Raw genomic sequence first — 20,842 nt, 5'->3', positions numbered from 1 at the left:
CTCAGTGCAGAGATCTGCTTATTTCAGAGCACACCTCACTCTCGCTCTCCAGGGTCATAGTTCCTAGGAAATTGTGTGTGTATTAGCCATTCACATTGAAAAACTGCAGCTCTTTCCTGTTGTTTTGTTTCTAAGCATTCAGTCAGACAAAAGGCATCAGATGAAGTGCTTACGTGTAGTATTGAACTTTTGTGTAGTCATCCTCAGCCAACCCTGTTATGAAAGAGCTAAATGATGCGGTACAAGGCTTACTTGCCTAAAAAAAGAATGACTCCTGAGCTGTGTCCAAAACCTGAAAAATGCTGCCTTCCATGGCAGTATACGGAGGTATGAAGGCACAAAGGCATGTCCGAATCCAGTTTGTGAGAAACATCCTGTCTACTAATATGTCTTCATCTTGTCAAAAGGCAGCATACACTATATGGCCAAAAGTTTGTGGACACTATATGTGCTTGATGAACATTTGATTTCAAAACCTTAGGCATCAATTTCCCCCTTTGCTGTAATAACAGCTTCCACTCTTTTGGGAAGGTTTTCCACTACTGTATGTAGTAACATGGCTGCAGGGATTTGCTCTCATTCAGACACAAGGCTATCAGTGAGGTCAGGAACTGATGTTGGTCAATTGGGCCTGACTTACAGTTGCTGTTCCAGTTCAACCCAAAAGTGATCAGTGGGGTTCAAGTCGGGCTTTGTGCAGGCCAGTCAATTTCTTCCACACCAGACACAGTAAACCATTTCTTTATGGACCTCACTTTGTTCACAGGGGCATTGTCATGCTAGAACAGAAAAGGGCTATCCCCAAACAGTTGCCACAAATTTGGAAGCACACAAAGCCCAAGCCATTACATAAAAGAACATTACGATTTTTCTTTACTGGATTTAATGGAGTAACCAAATTCGTTAATTAGAAGGGGGTGTCCACAAACATTTGGCCATATAGTGAAGATGGATGCAGTGTTCAACGTAAACACATTCAAATTGATGCAAAGATATCAAATCAAAAAAGTCAAAATCAAATCACTTTTATTGTCACACAACCATATACACAAGTGCAATAGTGTGTGAAATTCTTGGGTGCAGTTCCGAGCAACATAGCAGTCGTGAAGGTAATGAGACATATACCAATTTACAATAAACATCAGATTAACACAACACAATTAAAGTCTAATATACACATAATAACACACAACACATATCTGATTGGATATGGCGCTTGTCAGTAACTCGGCAGAATGGGGCCGATGTCAGTGTAACTGAAAATATGGTAGCAATGTCGCCTTACCAGGTGATCCTTTTGGCTGCTTATGATAACCAACAATCATGTGCATGTGGTTTGGTCGGTTGGTGGATAGAATAAAAATGTCATCTGATGGAGCGGTTGAAAGAAGTAAATTAATTCATAAATGTCCATTTTTATTTTTTTTAAAACAAATTTTCAACTTATGATTCCATTTACTGATTGATACACATTGAATTCATTAAATAATTTATTGGTTATCTCTAAAGCTCACTTGAATTTGTTTTAGATCTTTAGATATGACATTATTGTGCCTCAGAATCCATTCTAAAACCAATTTCCTTTGGAAGTACCTTCATACAAATTTCTGGGTAGTTTGCCTTGAGTTTCAGACACAGCCTGAGTGTGGGCGAATAGAACTTTCTCAGTGGAGAAAAAAAAAGGGATTTGGGAAGTCATAAGAGCTCCGATTAGAGAAAATGTCCTGAATGGACAGAAGGACACAAGGCAAAGGGAAAAATTGAGTCAAAAGAGAGAGAGTTAATATGTGCTATCTCTTTACAAGCTGCAGCATCTGCATGTGATTTAGTGAATGTTGGCACTGTCCCGTGATTCCACTGAAACCACTAGAAGGCATCTTGTTTCTAATCTTTAACAGATGGGTGATCTCCTGTGCCTATAGCTCCACTGCAGCAATGGTAGCATGGGCCTCTTTACCCATAGACAAAGCAAGGAATGGAAAGTCCATTCTGACCCCTTCAAATCTTCTTGATGGGTAACTGAAACTGCATAACTTGAGGAGACAGGCATTTTGAAAAACAGCTAAGGAGCTCCAGATAACTCATTTAGTTAAGCTCATAGCAGTCTAGTTGTAGTTAAAGAGATAGTTCATTCCAAAAAGTAAACATTTTCATCATTTTCTCCAAACAGTTCCAAATTCACATAACTGTTTCTTACCTAGAAAACAGAAGGAAACATTCGTATTTTGACAGGTTTGAAACAACATGAAGGTAAGTAAATGATGACAGAAAAGTTTAGTTCATCAATTATAAAACCTGTAAACCAACACATGAAATAAGTAAATTGCACAAGGAAGCAACTGGGCACTGGTTTTATCTCTCGGTATGACTTATTTATAGGATACAGTAGTGTTGTCAAAAGTACCGGTACTTCAGTACCAAGTCGGTACTAAAATAAAAAAAGATATAAGGATACCGTCATGGTTACTTTCGTAACCTCCGTTCCCTGATGGAGGGAACGAAACATTGTGTCGATGTAGTGACACTAGGGGTCACTCTTGGGAGCCCCAAACACCTCTGCTTTTTTGAAAAAAGGCCAATGGGAATTGGCGAGTGGAATTTGCATGCCACTCCCCCGGACATACGGGTATAAAAGGAGCTGGTGTGCAACCACTCATTCAGGTTTTGTGCTGAGGAGCCGAGACAAGGTCCCAGCCATTTCAGCGGGTAGTTCAGTGTTGTGGCAAGAGAGACAAAATGTCTTGTTCCCTCCATCAGGGAACGGAGGTTACGAAAGTAACCATGACATTCCCTATCTGTCACTCACTCAATGTTGTGTCGATGTAGTGACACAAGTGGTCCCTATGCAAAATGCCACAACTTGCTGAACTGTGTTACGTGAACTGGCAGTGCGAGACGGGCAGACCACTGTGTGCCTTGTAGCCAGGGCACCAGGCAGTCACATAACCTCCCCCAACACTCTTATGAGCATCGAACGGTCCTTCAGGAACAAGTCGACTGCCCAACAATAGGGACAGGCTTGCCCAGCCGAGGCCTGTTTTCCTCTCTTTTCTCCCCAGAAAGAGTGAAATTTGTTAACTGACTGGGAGCCATAAATGTCTACATCGGGGGGTGTCCCTCCCAATTGAAAGACACCACAGAGACCACACCCCACCCAAAAAGGGGGGGGGGGTGTTTTGAGTGGAATACGTCACATGGTCTTACTGAGTCTTGTCAGAAGTATGTTATGTGGAGAGGTCTCATGGTAGGTCCTACCCGAAGGGGAAGGAGTTTCTACAAAGCATGGCGACCTTGGCCTCTGCCCAAGGAAGACGCAGTTTACTATCAGGGAAACGATTTTGCAGAAGATATCACATGGAGTCGCCTTCGGGGAACCAGAACATGTGGAGCACCTACCTCAGTACAGGGTCTCATTAGCGCATGTACTGGGCCAGCAGCGAGTTTCTCCGCAAACTCAACTGCCAGAGGGCTAAGGAGGAAAGTCATCCAGGGATCACAGTCTGTGAACACGACTGGGAGTCAAGAGCGCACGTCTTCACCTCAAGGGAGGGGAAAGGCTCTATGCATAAGCGGTACACCCGGCCAGCTGTCCCGGAACTTACCTGCTCGTGCCAATACACGGGACGAGACAGGCTCAACCTGGAGATTGTAGAACCACGCAAAGGTGTTGGGTGCTGCCCAGCCCATTGCTCTGCAGATGTCTACCAAAGAGGCGCCACGGGCCAGGGCCCAGGAGGCCGCCACCCTCCTGGTAGAGTGGGCTCATAACCCCGCAGGGGGTGGCACGTCCTGTGCCTGATATGCCATCACGATGGCGTCAATGACCCAGAGGGCAATCCTCTGTTTGGAGACAGTGCTTCCTTTCCGCTGTCCACCAAAGCAGACAAAGAGCTGCTCGGAGCTTCTAAAGCTCTGCGTGCGATCCAAATAGATGCATAAAGCTCACACCGGACACAGCAATGCCAAGGCTGGGTCTGCCTCCTCCTGGGGCAGCACTTGCAGGTTCACCACCTGATCCCTAAAAGGGGTCGTGGGAACCTTGGGCACATAGCCCATTCGAGGTCTCAGGATCACGTGAGAGTAACCCGGACTGAACTCCAGGCACAATTCGCTGACAGAGAATGCCTGCAGGTCCCCTACCCTCTTGATGGAGGTGAGCGCAGTCAGGAGGGCAGTCTTCAAAGAGAGTGCCTTAAGCTCAGCTGACTCCAAGGGCTCAAAGGGAGCTCCCCGTAGACCCCGAAGGACTACAGAGAGGTCCCACGAGGGGACGAGGTGCAGTCTGGAGGGATTCAACCTCCTAGCACCACTCAGGAACCTGATGATCAAGTTGTGCTTCCCCAAGTACTTACCATCTACTGCATCGTGATGAGCCAAAATAACGGCTACATACACCTTCAAGGTGGAGGGGGACAGCCACCCCTCCAGCCTCTCCTGCAGGAAGGAAAGCACCGATCCGACTGTGCATCTCTGGGGGTCTTCGCATCGGGAAGAACACCACTTAGTGAACAGATGCCACTTCAAGGCATACAGGCACCTCATAGAGGGAGCCCTAGCCTGAGTGATCGTGTCTACCACCGCGGGTGGTAGGCCACTTAGGTCTTCCCGTCCAAGGCCAGAAGTGGAGATTCCAGAGGTCTGGTCACAGGGGTCAGATGGTGCCCTGTCCCTGAGAAAGAAGGCTGTCACGAGGAGCGTGAGATCCGAGAACCACTTCTGGGTGGGCCAGTAGGGTGCTACTAGGAAGATCTGCTCCTCATCCTCCCTGATCTTGCACAGGGTCTGTGCAAGTAGGCTCACTGGGGGAAACGCGTATTTGCGTAGTCCAGGGGGCCAGCTGTGTGCCAGCACATCTATACTGAGGGGTGCCTCGGTCAGGGCATACCAAAGCGGGCAGTGGGAGGATTCCCGGGAAGCAAACAGGTCTACCTGTGTTCAGCTGAATCGACTCCAAATCAGCTGGACCACCTAAGGGTGGAGTCTCACTCTCCCCTGAGGGTAACCTGACATGACAGCACATCCACTGCGGTGTTGAGGTCGCCTGGGATGTGAGTGGCTCGTAGCGACTTGAGGCACTGCTGACTCCAGAGGAGGAGACGGCGGGCGAGTTGTGACATGCAACGGGAGCGTAGATCGCCTTGACAGTTGATGTACACTACCTTCGCTGTGTTGTCCATCCGGACCAACACGTGCTTGCCCTAGATCAACGGTCGAAACCTCAACAGGGCGAGCAGTACTGCCAACAACTCTAGGCAGTTGATGTGCCAACGCAGCCGCGGGCCAGTCCAGGAGCCGGCAAGGAAATGCAAGTTTGGTCCAAGGACTGAATAGGTGGCAAAAAATCGCCGTGATGGCCACGCGATGTGTCCCGCTGTGCCATGCCTATCTCGGGACTTGAGTCTGAAGCCAGTGCTGAAGCGGTCTCATATGCATCAACCCGAGCGGTGTGGCCGCTGCTGAGGATGCCATATGCCCCAGGAGCCTCTGAAAATGTTCCGGTGGAACCATTGTCCTCCATCTGAACGCCTTCAGACAGTTCAGCACCGACTGTGCACGCTTGTTCGTAAGGCATGCTGTCATCGAGACTGAGTCCAACTCCAGATGCTCTGAACCGGGAAGAGCTTGCTCTTTTCCCAGTTGACCCGAAGCCCCAGTCGGCTGAGGTGCCGGAGCACGAGGTCCCTGTGTGCTCACAGCAACTCCCGAGAGTGAGCTAGGATTAGCCAGTCATCGAGATAGTTGAGGATGCGGATGCCCACTTCTCGTAGCAGGGCAAGGGCTGCCTCTGCGACCTTTGTGAAGATGCGAGGGGACAAGGAGAGGCCAAAGGGGAGGACCTTGTACTGGTATGCCTGGCCTTTGAAGGCAAACCGCAGGAAGGGTCTGTGTCGAGGTAAGACCAAAACGTGGAAGTACGCGTCCTTCAGGTCTACCGCCGTGAACCAATCTTGATGCCAGACGCTTGCTAGAATGCATTTTTGCGTCAGCATCTTGAACGGGAGTCAGTGCAAAGCCCGGTTCAGTACTCGCAGGTCCAGGATTGGTCGCAACCCACCGCCTTTCTTCGGTACAATGAAGTAAGAGCTGTAGAACTTTTTTCATCTTGGCTGGAGGGACAGGCTCTATCGCACCCTTGCGCAGAAGGGTAGCGATCTCCGCACGCAAGGTAGCGGCATTCTCGCTCTTCACTGGGATAAAGCGGACAGCGCTGAACCTGGGCAGGCGCCTGCTGAACTGAATCGCGTAGCCGAGTCGGATGGTCCGGGTCAGCCATCGCGACAGGTTGGAAAGCGCGAGCCACTCGCCCAAACTCCGGGCGAGGGGGACCAAGGAAATGATCACATCAGACGTACCGGCGGGTGGGGCCTCACGGCGGGGCGGAGCTCGAGGTGCCACGTCGAGGGGACATCAAAGCACTTACCTGGCTCCTGCCGCCCATCATAAGTTTGGCCAAGGAGGGGGGAGGAGGAATCTCGTCCCGTAGTCCACCGGAACCAATCCCGTGTGGGCGTGTTTGTGCCACAGCTGGGCACACAGGGGCGGGGGGGTCTGCCGTTCGAGTGCCATACCTGCAAAAATGGGACGGTGGACGGTGGTCGTGACGATGGCCGTGCGCACCAGTCATGTGACCCAGGAAACGAGAAAACCACTCTTTTGTTGAACTTTTGGGTACCGCAGCTTCTTTGGCATGCCTCTCGCATCTCAACCAAGTTGAGCCAAAGGTGGCACTCCTGGACCACCAGGGTGGACATCGCCTGCCCGAGAGACTGCGCTGTGACCTTCGTTGCCTGGAGAGCGAGGTCGGTCGCCGAGCGCAGTTCCTGCATCAATCCCGGGTCAGAACTACCCTCGTGCAGTTCTTTTAGTGCCTTGGCTTGGTGTACTTGCAGGAGAGCCATGGCATGCAGAGCGGAGGTGGCTTGTCCAGCGGCACTGTAGGCCCTAGTTGTCAGGGATGACATAAACCCACAGGCCCTGGACGGGAGCTTCGGGCACCCGCACCAGGTGGCGGCCCTCTGCGGACACAAGTGCACCGCGAGCACCTTATCCACCTGGGGGATCACCGAATGCCCCCTGGCCGCTCCACCATCGAGGGTAGTGAGAGTGGGGGAGCTGAAAGACCGGGACCGGGCAGTAAAAGGTACCTCCCACGATCTTGTCAGCTCCTCATGCACTTCCATAAAGAAAGGAACGGGGCGGGGTGTGGCTGTGGGCAGCGCCCCGAGCCCAGGAACCAATCGTCGAGCCGCGAGGGTTCAGGGGAGAGTGGAGGGTTCCACTCCAGCCCAACGTTCGTGGCCGCCCGGGAAAGCATGTCCGTCATTTCCACGTCAGCCTGGGACTGGGCGACCATTCACGAAGGAGGAAGCCCAGTTGAAGCCACTCTCCAGTGCTGCGCTTGATAACTCATCGTCTTCCCGGGCTCCAAACAAGAGGTCGAACTCACCCTGAGACGAGCCGGTGGTCTTGTCCGAGCGCCCGACTGGGGCAAGTGAGTGTGCTGGGGAATGGGAGGTCCGTGGGGGGATACCCGGTGGAGGTGGTCCCATTGATGTCCCCAAATTGCCCCCAGTGCTAACCGGCATGGCCTCACACCCATAGGTAGAAGGACCGAGGCGGGGAGCCGCTGGGGTGGCTTGCTTTCTTACGAATGCAAGCCGCGACCGCAATGTTGCCATGGTCATGTTCTCGCAATGAGGACAAGACCCATCCAGGAACGATGTCACCGCGTGGGCAGTACCCAGACACATAAGACAACGATCGTGGCCATCAGAAGCGGAGAGATAATGACCGCAACCAGGAATAACACACAAACGGAAAGACATCTTTAAAAAGAAGTTCCGTGTGTGCCGCTCTTTTAGAATGAAAATGTACTCTTTTTTTTTAGAATATACTCTTTTGTTATTCTGCCAAAATGCCCAGGGGCGTTCTCTGCACTCCACGGGTGCAGAGGGGGAGAAGCCGCTGAAATGTGCCGTAAAATCCAGCAGATGAGATGAATGAATTCACGGATGAATTCAGATTCAATGAATAGAACCGCTTGGCTCCGAAGAGAAAATCTGAATGAGTGGTTGCATACCAGCTCCTTTTATACCCGTATGTCCGGGGGAGTGGCATGCAAATTCCACTCGCCGATTCCCATTGGCCTTTTTTCAAAAAAGCAGAGGTGTTTGGGGCTCCCAAGAGTGACCCCTAATGTCACTACATCGACACAACGTCGAGTGAGTGACAGATAGGGAACAGTGTTTCTCCAGAAACAGTAGGTCTAAGCACCGACTCTGTCCGGTAAATGACTGACACACCACGGCTTTAAAATGCGCACAGGATTAATTTGAACACGTCCTCTATTACTCCTTTTACAATTAAATGGATAAATAATCAAATTAAAATTGTGACAAGTCCTAGTTTTATTTATTAAAACACTAAAGGCTGCAATCTTACTGTGGAACAGATGCATACTTTAAATTAATGTATAAATCCGACCGCTCATCCACTATAAACTCACAGACATTGAGAATCATTCACATTGTTTGAGATGACAAATCACAGCATTTGAACTTTAATCTCAGCTCAGCTTTATTTATATCGCATTTCAAACAACAGAATTGACCAAAGTGCTTCACAGTAATAAAATTTAAACATAACATTTCAAAATTACCACATACACAAACACCAGTAATCTAAAATCCAAACACTCCAAACTGTGTCATACATTTCATTTGTCAGACTCAAACGCCAGTGTAAACAGATGAGATTTCAGATGTGACTTCAGCTGTGCGTGAACTGTTTATCCGGAAAAGTGAAGCTTGTGGCAAAAAACACACATCATAACAAAAGCACGATTCAAAATAAAATCTAGATGCCTGAAATTGAAGAAATTGAATAAAAATATATTACAACTGTATACTAAAATTTAATTTTCACTGTAGTAGTAGTTGTAGTAGTAGTAGTAGTAGTAGTAGTAGTAGTAATAATAATAATAATAATGATAATAATAAATCAAAATATCACAAGCAAGACAGCTGTTGAATAAAAGTTTGGCAAAAAAAAAATGCAATGACATGTTGAAAAGTTCTATTTTCACTTGTTATAAGTGTTAAGAATTTATTGATTAGACACCATTTTGATGATGAAATTAAATGAAACTAAAAAATGTTCTGGAAAGTTCTGGAAAATAATAATAATAATTAAACTATAATTATTAAATAATTAAAAATAACTGAACTGGCTAAATATTAGCATATTTTTGCTGTGGTATCGAAACTGGTGTCGAGAACTGTGAAATTTCACTGGTACCGGTACCGACTACTGAAATTGTGGTACCGTGACAACACTAGGATACAGCTTTGACAGTGCATTTCGTCTAAGCAAGTCTCATTTGCGATAAACATCCTCACATCCTTTCCCATATTCAAAAGTTAGTGATTTGGCTACATTACACATACCTCAGTCAGTATTCAGTACCCCATGCCACTACAAAGCTCCTTTTGTTCTAATGGACTTGAGGAATATTTTAATGTAGACAAACTTCTCTAGACAAAATAACTGGCTGCAACCAATAGTGTTTTTCTTTTTTTTTCTAACATCGGGGAAATGCAGGCGGGTGGGTCTCCCATCTGGAAGCTGTTCAGGGCAGCTTTTCATCCAGTTTCCCACATGGAACATTAGCAGCGATCGCTTTCCCTCTACAGTTTGATTAAGCAAGTTAGATTATCAGTTCAGGCAGTACAGTTAAAGGGTGTGGTCCATTAAACGCCCGCTTACAGCTGGGACAAAGCCAATCAGATAAGAGCTGTGTTACCTGCACTTATTTTCATTAAACAGAAATTCACTCACAATGAAAACACAGTATTAGCATAGCAACATTTACTCCCTCAGAATATATATATATATATACAGTTGAAGTCAGAAGTTTACATACACCTTAGCCAAATACATTTAATCTCAGTTTTTCACAATTCCTGACATTTAATCGTAGAAAACATTCCCTGTATTAGGTCAGTTAGGAACATTACTTTATTTTAAGAATGTGAAATGTCAGAATAATAGTAGAGAGAATGGTCTATTTCAGCTTTTATTTCTTTCATCACATTCCCAGTGGGTCAGAAGTTTACATACACTTTGTTAGTATTTGGTAGCATTGCCTTTAAATTGTTTAACTTGGGTCAAACATTCTCGGTAGCCTTCTACAAGCATCTCACAATAAGTTGCTGGAATTTTGGCCCATTCCTCCAGACAGAACTGGTGTAACTGAGTCAGGTTTGTAGGCCTCCTTGCTCACACACGCTTTTTCAGTTCTGCCCACAAATTTTCTATCGGATTGAGGTCAGGGCTTTGTGATGGCCACTCAAATACCTTGACTTTGTTGTCCTTAAGCCATTTTGCCACAACTTTGGAGGTATGATTGGGGTCATTGTCCATTTAGAAGACCCATTTATGATTGAGCTTTAACTGCCTGGCTGATGTCTTGAGATGTTGCTTCAATATATACACATAATTTTTCTTCCTCATGATACCATCTATTTTGTGAAGTGCACCAGTCCCTACTGCAGCAAAGCACCCCCACAACATGATGTTTCCACCCCCATGCTTCATGGTTGGGATGGTGTTCTTCGGCTTGCAAGCCTCACCCTTTTTCCTCCAAACATAACAATGGTCATTATGGCCAAACAGTTCTATTTTTGTTTCATTAGACCAGAGGACATTTCTCCAAAATGTAAGATCTTTGTCCCCATGTGCACTTGCAAACTGTAGTCTGGCTTTTTATGGCAGTTTTGGAGCAGTGGCTTCTTCCTTGCTGAGCAGCCTTTCAGGTTATGTCGATATAGGACTTGTTTTATTGTGGATATAGATACTTGTCTACCTGTTTCCTCCAGCATCTTCACAAGGTCCTTTGCTATTGTTCTGGGATTGATCTGCACTTTTTGAACCAAACTACGTTCATCTCTAGGAGACAGAATGCATCTCCTTCCTGAGCGGTATGATGGCTGTGTGGTCCTATGGTGTTCATACTTGCATACTATTGTTTGTACAGATGAACGTGGTACCTTCAGGCATTTGGAAATTGCTCCCAAGGATGAACCAGACTTGTGGAGTTCCACCATTTTTTTTTAGGTCTTGGCTGATTTCTTTTGATTTTCCCATTATAAAAATAACCAGCTATATTTGTGATAGCCTAGGCCTGTGTCACTTATTAGAATGTTAATATTCTTATTCTGCTGTTGAAAGTAATCAAGAGCATGTAATTTTAAAATTGGCTAGCGATCTTTTAACAGCTGCGCCCTGTTTGATTGACAGTCGGCGAATGTGTGTGTGCTGAACAGGCACGTGTGTTCCGAAAATGTTCACGCTAATGCGCACCTGAACGGTCAAATACATATAAAAATTCTGCCAAAATGCCCGTCTTGGTGAGGTATTCATGTAAACACAGAGAGTGAAGTCTAAAGTGAATGTAAACAGCAGAGAAAAAAGTGGATTTGTATTAAAATGTTGGACCTGTAAGTATAAATGTAAGCTAATAGACCTGCTGCCGTCTAGTGTGTTATTATAATAATCAACAACCAGAACATGAAAATGAGAAAACACTCACTGCTCTTGACTGGGTAACTTTAGTAGCTTTAAAAAGTATGAATGTATTATAATCATACAGTGAAGTCCAGTAGTAGTTTTATGTTGCATTTCATTCTGAATGTTTCCTTGAATACTTGATATTGCTGTTAAAGACTTTTAAAGCTTACAAAAAGCACAGAATTTTCTTAATTTGTGTTTTTTGTTCTATTATATTTAATCTATTTCTATTTATTGCTGTTTTTTATTGTTATTGTATTACTGACTCTTTAGTAGTCTTGAATAATTACTTAAGAACTTGAAACCATTCTTCCATAATTAACATATTATTTAGTGTTATAATTTGTTGTGGTTTTGAAGCTGGTATTGAGAATCATCAAATTTCACTACCGACTAAAGAAATTTTGGTATAGTGATAATGTATAGTCTTTATTGTGCATGGTAGATCTTGCTGCAATAACATGATGAAAAAGTAGATCTCATTCCATATAAATGTGAGCACCCCTGCTGTACATGATGATGATTGGAGGCTTTCCTTTATTTGACTACCATACATAACATAAAATAATTATCATATGACAATAGCCTCCTCCCCTACCCAGTGCAGTTTACATTTCAAGTTCAAGGAAATCCACTGTTAAAAAGACAAGTTTTTTAAAAAAAAATTTAAAGTTCAATAACTGCATGATGTTTCATGTCAATGAGTAATCGTGTTAAATAATCGTGATCTCAGTATAGACCAAAATAATCGTGATTATGATTTTTGCCATAATCGAGCAGCCCTAAGGTAAGGTTAAGGTTAGGTTTAGGGTTAGGGGTTAATGTAGTTTGTCTGTGGGACTCAAAATAAATACAATAAACACACTGCAGTGATGCCCATACTGTATGTTAGTATTTAAATATGGGTGCAAATAGTATCTACCATTATTTGCACCAGGGTTGGGGTACAAATAATATTTGCCACTATTTGTACTGGGTGTAAATAGCATATATCATTATTTGTACCAGGGTGCAAATAACATCTGACACTATGTGCACCAGGGTGCAATTAGTATCTAACATTATTTGCACCGGGGTTGAGGTTCAAATAATATCTGCCACAATTTGCACTGGGGTGTAAATAGCATATACTCTACCATTATTTGCACCACGTTGCAAATAACTTCTGCCTTTTTAAAATGATGCCAGGTCTGAAAGTGTTAAAATATTGTCTTTGACGTGATTGGCTGTCTGATCTTGATGACTTTTCTAATGATTTTCGCCCCACGCAGAAATGACCCAAAACATGCTGATTGTGTTAAACGCACATGTAAATATTTGGCAAACTCTAAACACTGAAGGCCAGTATGTTTATTTGTAGTGGAGGTTAAGTGCAACAGAAAGATGCTCTATTCGCAGAGTTTCAGACAATAATGAGGATATCACTCTGTCATTAAGAATATTGCACAGATCAAAACAACTACTCATCTCACAGCTGACACAGGAGAGGTGTAGTTAAAACAGAAATGATAGCTGCTTTAAACAGGAACAAGGCCTATCATCAACGTCAACATTGCCATACACTCCCTTGTTACTGGTAGTCAAGACAGTGCCAAGTCCTTTTTAAAACTCCATGTTTTTTATTAAAAATGTGCCTTGGCATATTTCTTATGTTGGAGTTAATTATAAGCAACACTTGTTATGTATGTATTACCTACTACCACTCAAGTCACACTACATTTATCCAAATATGGTTGTTGTATCTTACATGCTCTGTCTCTTTGTTGTCTTTCCATGCTGTCACGGGGCAACGTATCCTCCCATTGGAATGCCTCTGTGTTCCATGGGGGTTGTTCTGTTGTCTTCTGGTCCTGTTTCACATTCAGGTGCTCAGTACTCTCAGAGTTCTAAAACCAAAGATGGACAGTGACAAATTGTAATTTTAATATAACATTTTTGAGGAATTTATTTCATCAGTATGTCTACAACATTTCTTGAGGGGATTTTTGCATATATATTTTTAACTATGTACTTAGTGTTTCGTGGTGGTTCCATATTCACTTTCCATGTCTTTCCACTTACCATGTACAGTATTTGTAATGTTTGCTGTTTAATTCATGGTCTACCTTTTTGTTTTGCTTCAGCTTTTTTTCCTTTTCTTATTATGTATATTCTAGTTTTACCATAAACTTAAGAACAAACATATGCGTGTTTGCATGTTCCATAATGTGGACATTCTATTGACTGTCCACACAAAGTGTATCGGAAAATGTGTTTGTTTCTAAATTTTATTTTCCTTGGTGGTTCTACAAACATGGCATCACTAAAAATTAAAGAAAAATCTTCAAAATTCTTTCCCTGGAATCTGCTCTCTTTGCTGTTTCTAAAAGTTTCACACCTAACAAAAGGTAAAGACCACTAACAAAAACTATTACAGATTTTACAGTGAAATGTGTAAGTGATTCTAAGGTTAAATGTTGTGTCTATAACCCCATGTGATCCGTGGAACATTCATATTTTGGTCATTATTTGACTAATATACTGATACTGAAACATTGCATTAATGTTTCATAATCACTTATGTTCTTAGCAGATGCTTTTTTACCAACCCATCTTAGCATTCCTCACGCAAATGTTTTCATCCTCAGACTTTATTTTGGCAAAGGCAATGGAACTGTATTTTAAACCCTCTGCACTGTTGAACTTGAACTACTTGAACTGCCATTTATACATCAAAGAAGCAAAAAAATAAAAAGGGTAAATAAAATTCCATTTAAATGAATAATTTCCATGTCTAAACTGTATAAAGTTAATACAGGCAGTTGATACCTTTAGATTTATATCTGATCTGACCCTCAAAAATTGCTTTCATTGGGGTAACTTAAGGTAGTCAGGTCGATTCAATCATACTGAATAATATTTTTGACTTCAACCAATTGACTTAGGTGTAATTTACCACATAAAGTAAATTTAAGTTTCCTGCCGACAACATTTTTTTTTCTGTCTATAATGCCCTTGTTTGTTTACCTGCAGTTTGATTTACAGATAATCTTATAGCTCTGCTGACATTTCCACAGCAGATTGGATTCTTTCATTTACAATTTGTTGTGATTGAGAAAAGAGTGTTCAGAACTTTAAAGACCTCAGTTCATGTCAGTACAATCTGTCTGGTTGCCTTAAACAGCAGCACACTGTCAGATAGGGAGTTCTGGACTTACAGCTTGACAGCTGTTCTGAGGAGACGGCATGCGCATGTTTGTTTATGGGGAGATGTCTTAATCAGTGCTAGTTTCCTGTGCCTGCAAGTGCTCCAAATTTCTTCTAAACACCCAACAGAATAGTTCTTTCATTTGTCACAGCAACAAGGTCACTTTTCCTCTGAAACTTTTTGCTGTCATTCTCTGACTGACTTCACTTGTTTGTCCCTTTATTCTTTTCCTATCTGTGATCGCTTATCCTTCTTTTAAATGCTTTTGATTTTGATAGAAACATCCCAACATTGACCAACAAACATCTGTGTTTACCCAAAAGGTAATTTAATCTTTGGATTTTTCTAATGGTCTAAAGCATACACGTGGGCAGAGGAAGGTCATACTTCACATTTTTAGTTAAATTCAGGATGTTGTTAATCTCTTAATTCTCTTTTCCTCACTATCATGTTTTACTAACATGGTGGAGCCTTTTCATTGATTTCCAATGACCACAAAACATTGTTTTTTTTATAAATATATACACTACCGGTCAAAAGTTTTGAAACACTTACTAATTCTTTATTATAATTTTTTTTTATTATTTATTTTTTTTTTTTTTTTGCACATTTTAGAATAATAGTAAATTCATCACAACTATGGAATAACATAAATGGAACTATGGGAATTATGTTGTGACTAAACAAAATCCAAAATAAATCAAAACTGTGTTAAATTTTAGCATCTTCAAAGTAGTCACCCTTTGCCTAAAATTTGCAGACATGTACTCTTGACATTTTCTCAAACAACTTCTTGAGGTATCACCCTGGGATGCTTTTTAAACAGTATTGAAGGAGTTCCCCTCTATGTTGGGCACTTATTGGCTGCTTTTCTTTATTATTTGGTCCAAGTCATTAATTTCAAAAACTTTTTTTTTTTTAATGAAATTTTAGATTTATAATTAAATAAATTAATATGGTGGCACAATTATATTTTTGTCTACAAAACTAATTTCAAACATTTAAGCATATGCCTTCAGATCAAAAGATTTTTAAGACCATGAGAAACATTTCAGTCAAATGTTTCAAAACTTTTGACCGGTAGTGTATATATATATATCCTAACCCTAACCCTATATATACAGTACTGTGCAAAGGTTTTAGGCACTTGTGAAAAATGTTGCATAGTGAGGATGTCTTCAAAAGTAATGAAAAAGTCCAGTAAACATAAAAAAGCTAAATCAATATTCGGTGTGACCACCTTTGCCTTCAAAACAGCACCAATTCTCCTAAGTACACCTGGACACAGTTTTTCTTGTTTGTTGGCAGATAGGATGTTCCAAGCTTCTTGGAGAATCCGCAACACAGTTCTTCTATATGTTTAGGCTGTCTCAATTGCTTCTGTCTCTTTATGTAATCTCAGACTGACTCGATGTTCAGTGGGGGGCTTTGTGGGGGCCATGACATCTGTTGCAGGGCTCCCTGTTCTTCTATTCTAATCTTTTCTATTTGCAAAAGTAATGTTTTGGAGTCTAAATATATATTTCCTATTGACACACTAAAGCTGAAGATATAAATATGTGTATATATATATATATATATATATATATATATATATATATATATATATATATATAATCTAAATTAATGTGCTTCGTGCAGTAACATCTAAATTGGTTTTATTTAAATCAAAAATAGTATTTGCATTAGGTTATACCAGCAAAACTGATTATAAGGATTAGATAAGGTAGAAATAGCAGGTTTTTGCCATAATCAAGCAGCCCTAAGATAAGGTTAAGGTTAGGTTTAGGGTTAGGGGTTAATGTAGTTTGTCTGTGGGACTCAAAATAAATACAATAAACACACTGCAGTGATGCCCATACTGTATTTTATTATTTAAATATGAGTGCAAATAGTATCTAAAACTATTTGCACCAAGGCAAAACCTGAAACACACACTTTCATCTAATAATGCTGACAAAACTTACTGTTACTGTATTCTTCAAACTTGGTTCAAATTGGTATCAAAAATAGACAAAATCCCATTGACTTACACTGACAGAATTTTTAAACAAGCTAACAGAATGCTCGTTAATTTACACTCCATTAAATGTAAACAAACCCACGAAAGTTACTCTCTCTCTCTCTCTCTATCTACTATCTGACTATCTACATGACAGTCTGTCAGACGATCTAGCAAGCTGGCTGTTCTGTCTTACTGTAATGTCTGTATGAATGACCCTAAAATATCAAACATTTAAAACTAGTGTAAACTTTCAGACTAGGTGTTGTCAAGCCATCATCAAAGTTTGTCTTGACATACTTTACCTATCTAGTTTTTGGAATGTAACTGCAAACAATTCCTGCTGTATATTGTCTTCTCTGTAAGATGTGAATCAGACTGATTCATTACTCACATTTATTTCCAGAACCCATGCCATTTAGATCGGATTGCTCTGTCAGTAAGGTTATCCTTATGCCTCTCATGAGTGAAAAACAAATAATATTGCCATAAAATGAACAGCAACTGACTATTTCTGCTCCACGAATCACAGTTATGATGACAACGGTAAGTTAGAGCAAATGTAAAATGCTCGACCATGTGGATAACTTTTGAACAAACAAAACTGTTCTCAAAACAAGCAAAACCAGCTGGCTTTTATCATTCGGTGCTTATGTGAATCTATTTGAAAATCACTAAGCGAATGCTGCTTACAATAAAACCTAACAAGTTTTGGGTGCCAACTAAAAAATAAAAAAAATAAAAACATTATGACAGATAGCAATTTGCATTATTTTGCAATAGTCACACGCAGTCTTAATACGTGTTTTATACATCTTTGTGGCATAAATGCTGTTTACAAACTGAACTAAAGTGTACAGGTGTTAAATCCCAAATAAGTCAGGCAGGAAATTTGTTCAGTCACTCACCCACTGCTGATTGGGTATTGCCAGAGAGGTCAGCATATCCGCCATAGCACCCAAAATCTGATCTGTTCGCCCGTGATTCTTTTCAAGAGCCTTCATAATACCAGCAGTCTATCTGACTCTCTTTGTCGATATTCCCTCCCTCTATCAAAATCCCTCTCTTTCTGATGGTTTGTTGTGCCAGAGCTGTGAGTTGCAGCCCAATTCCAATTTGTATGATCCTCCGGAACACGCTTGCACATAAATAAAGAACTGTGGAGAAGGATGGATGGTTTTTGTCTAGTTCAAAGTAGACTTTAGCTGAGAAAACAGTGCTGTTGTCCAGACTAAAGCGTCTTCTGGCTCCTGTCCAGCACACAGGTGGAGTTTTGCTGTGGATTTCAGTCAGGCCTATCTCTCCCCCTCCCCCCAAAACAGCCCTGGAGATCCTTAGAGAGGGTACACCAAAATAAACAGAAAAGATGGCTTTTGTCAAATTATAGTCTTACTCCCTTTCCTTTCCATTTCCTTTTTCTTTCCTTTTCTTTGAGATAAGTAGCTTGGTTTTTTTGGGACCTTTTAGCAAAAGTGAACAGACATCTAACTACTATCAAGAGTCAGCCTTTCTTGCTTGTCATTGGCTGTGTGCATTTACCACCCCTTTCAAAACTCCTCTCCACCCTTTCTGCATCAATTTTATCTTCTATTGTGGCTCACTTGCACAACAACACTCTGATTCTCAGAACAAGTTTCTGCCCTCCTCCTCCTCCTCCTCCTCCTCAATTTCCTTCTTGTTCTTTTCTTCTTGTACTTCTAACATTATTTGCTGGATATTTTTTCTTTGTTTTCCATCAAACTGGATGACACATGGCTCATGGCATGGTATGAGCTCAAAAAGCAGTTCAAACCCAAATAAGGCAGCCGTGCTGGGCTTAGAGTATCGAGTCTGGCACAGAAGCTGTCAGAGATTATTCAGAATGGCTGTCCACTTTAAAACTTACAAAAAGAAAGGCTGAGAGGAGGCTGGGGAAGTGTTCCAGAAACATCTGCACATGAATCTAATTTATCTGTCGTAAAACTGGACAAGGAGGCTTTTCTTTGGAATTTGCGTGCATTTCATTTGCTTGTCTAGAACCTGTGCTTGTTCAGTTCTTATTTTATCCTCTATATTTCTAGGCTTAACGAGTGACCGTGTCATGATATACATATGTGGGTGGCCCACAATGTATCGGCCTATGTGTTTTTTTCTGAGCAAAGTAGACATACACATTCCAAAGTCTACCGCTCATTCCCTCTTCACTTGGTTCAGAGTCAGGACACACGTTTATAGTATTACAAATGTTAGCCTGGTCTCCCTCCGCTGAAATTTGGGTCGGATGTTTCCTTCGACAAATTCTTCTGTGACTGTGTATGTTAACGGACACTGGGTGCAAGAAGAGGAGGACAGGAAAATTCAGAATGTGATCCACCTTCGAGCCCCTTCGAGCTGGAGCCAAGCAGTGTAAAGATGGGCTGTGGAAACATTGCCAAAAGTCTATTTATATCTTGGCACATGCACAGCTTTTGTGACTAAACTTAGAGCTCAGCGGTTCGTCCTCTTGCAGACCCAACACAAACCTACATATATGCGTACATACACATACACTAGCACATGTTTCTCATTAAGACAGGTAGAATGACCAAGACTGTGTGTGTGTGTGTGTGTGTGTGTGTGTGTGTGTGTGTGTGTGTATGTGTGTGGGTTGGGGTGGTTTATGAAGACATTTTTTTAGGTTACAAACTGGTAATTACAAGGGTATTATGCTATAAATGTGGTTTATGAGGACATTTCTAGTGTCCCAATAATTAAATTATAAACAATGTTTTTTTGAAAATGTAAAAGTGCACAAAATTTGTTGTGAGGGTTAGGTTTAGGGGTAGGGTTAGGGGATAGAATCTATACTTTGTACAGTACAAAAATCATTGTGTCTATGGAGAGTCCTCATAATGATAGCTGCACCAACATGTGTGTGTGTGTGTGTGTGTGTGTGTGTGAGAGAGAGAGAGAGAGAGAGAGAGAGAGAGAGAGAGAGAGAGAGTGCCTAGGCGTGTGGGTGTGCCTGTGTGTAAAAACTATTTGTACATTGACTGACACCTAAACATTTGCTACTTGAGCATAGCGGTTTGCTGAAAGTGGATTCACAAACTGTGGGTCAGAAGTCTCTCCACATGGTCGTCTTATTTATAGTTGTGTCCACTTAGATGATTACATAGGGCAGAACATTTTAATGAAAAGTTACATAGCAAGAATGATAAATGAAGTGCACTAAAATTAATAGTTCCAAACATGGGCAAACTGGGAAGAGAAATCTGCCCTGGATTTTACAGGGTGGGGGGGAATGGGGTGTTGGGAGGTGTCGCCCCGTTGGTCTTAACGTGGCAGCCTGTTTCATCTTATCGCCGCCCGTTCGGCTCCGTTTCGCAGCTGGCCCACCGGGAAAAGTCTCGGTTCTCTCTATGACCAGTCCGCCCCGGTTCCAAAGATAGCAGTTGAACAGAGTGCTGAGGTTGATTTTGTGATTATACATGGAGTAGCCTGAGAACGAGAAGGACCTGGCAGCAGCCTGCAGAATGAGGCGGGGCTACATATGCCTATAACATAGTCTCATTGGTTCGTTCATCTTTCATAGACATAAATGATAGGAGATGTGGTCGTCTTTGCTGGTGTGTTATCATTGTTTTAGAGATATCGAATAGTCGAGCCAAACCATTTGATTACTTATTTGTGATATTTAATATTAAATTCCATGGATTTTATCCTACGTTAAAAGTGAGGACTGTTCCGCCGAACATGAACAGTTTTCATCAGTTCATCAGCCTCTTGTTTGCTATTGTTGATGGCATAAATTAAAACGACTCGATTCCTAAAATGCAGAGTAATCAATAGATCGAGCAGAAACAGACGGCGTGCATAAAGCAAACTTTGTCAATGAAAGAATCTATTATTAATCATGCAAAATAATCACTCATGATGATGAGCTGTTATGGCAGAAACTAAAAGTGCATGCATGCTCTCGTTTTTGTTTTTTGAGAATTTCCCCTTGCATACAAGCACATGCCTTATGAACGAATGACTGTACGAACGCACGAACGAATGAACGACATGGGTTTTGTATTCTGTCACCCTGTATTAGGACATTTGAAAATACGTTTATATTACAT

The 20,842-nt window shown here is 42.2% G+C and overlaps 1 protein-coding gene across 2 annotated transcripts in view; it reads right to left on the bottom strand.

Annotated features, from left to right (window-relative positions):
* The window catches only part of LOC127419158 (rho guanine nucleotide exchange factor 25-like), a 131,820-nt gene extending 113,569 nt beyond the window's left edge, over positions 1–18,251 (bottom strand). Inside the window, exons 1-2 of one of the 2 annotated variants that reach the window (XM_051660330.1) lie at positions 17,666–18,251; positions 13,316–13,454 (exon numbers count right to left, since the gene is read on the bottom strand). In XM_051660330.1, coding sequence (XP_051516290.1) covers positions 13,316–13,454; positions 17,666–17,761 — 235 coding nt within the window. In that variant the 5' untranslated portion in view covers positions 17,762–18,251. Of the gene's footprint in view, positions 1–13,315; positions 13,455–17,151; positions 17,191–17,665 lie in introns of those variants that run through there. The other variant, XM_051660331.1, reaches the window with a different exon arrangement.
* Between the last annotated feature and the right edge of the window lie 2,591 nt (positions 18,252–20,842).

Source organism: Myxocyprinus asiaticus, chromosome 28 (genome assembly GCF_019703515.2).
Source record: "Myxocyprinus asiaticus isolate MX2 ecotype Aquarium Trade chromosome 28, UBuf_Myxa_2, whole genome shotgun sequence".
Lineage (NCBI taxonomy): Eukaryota > Metazoa > Chordata > Actinopteri > Cypriniformes > Catostomidae > Myxocyprinus > Myxocyprinus asiaticus.
The sequence above is the reverse complement of the archived record's forward strand: the minus strand, read 5'-3'. Positions and strand labels throughout refer to the sequence as shown.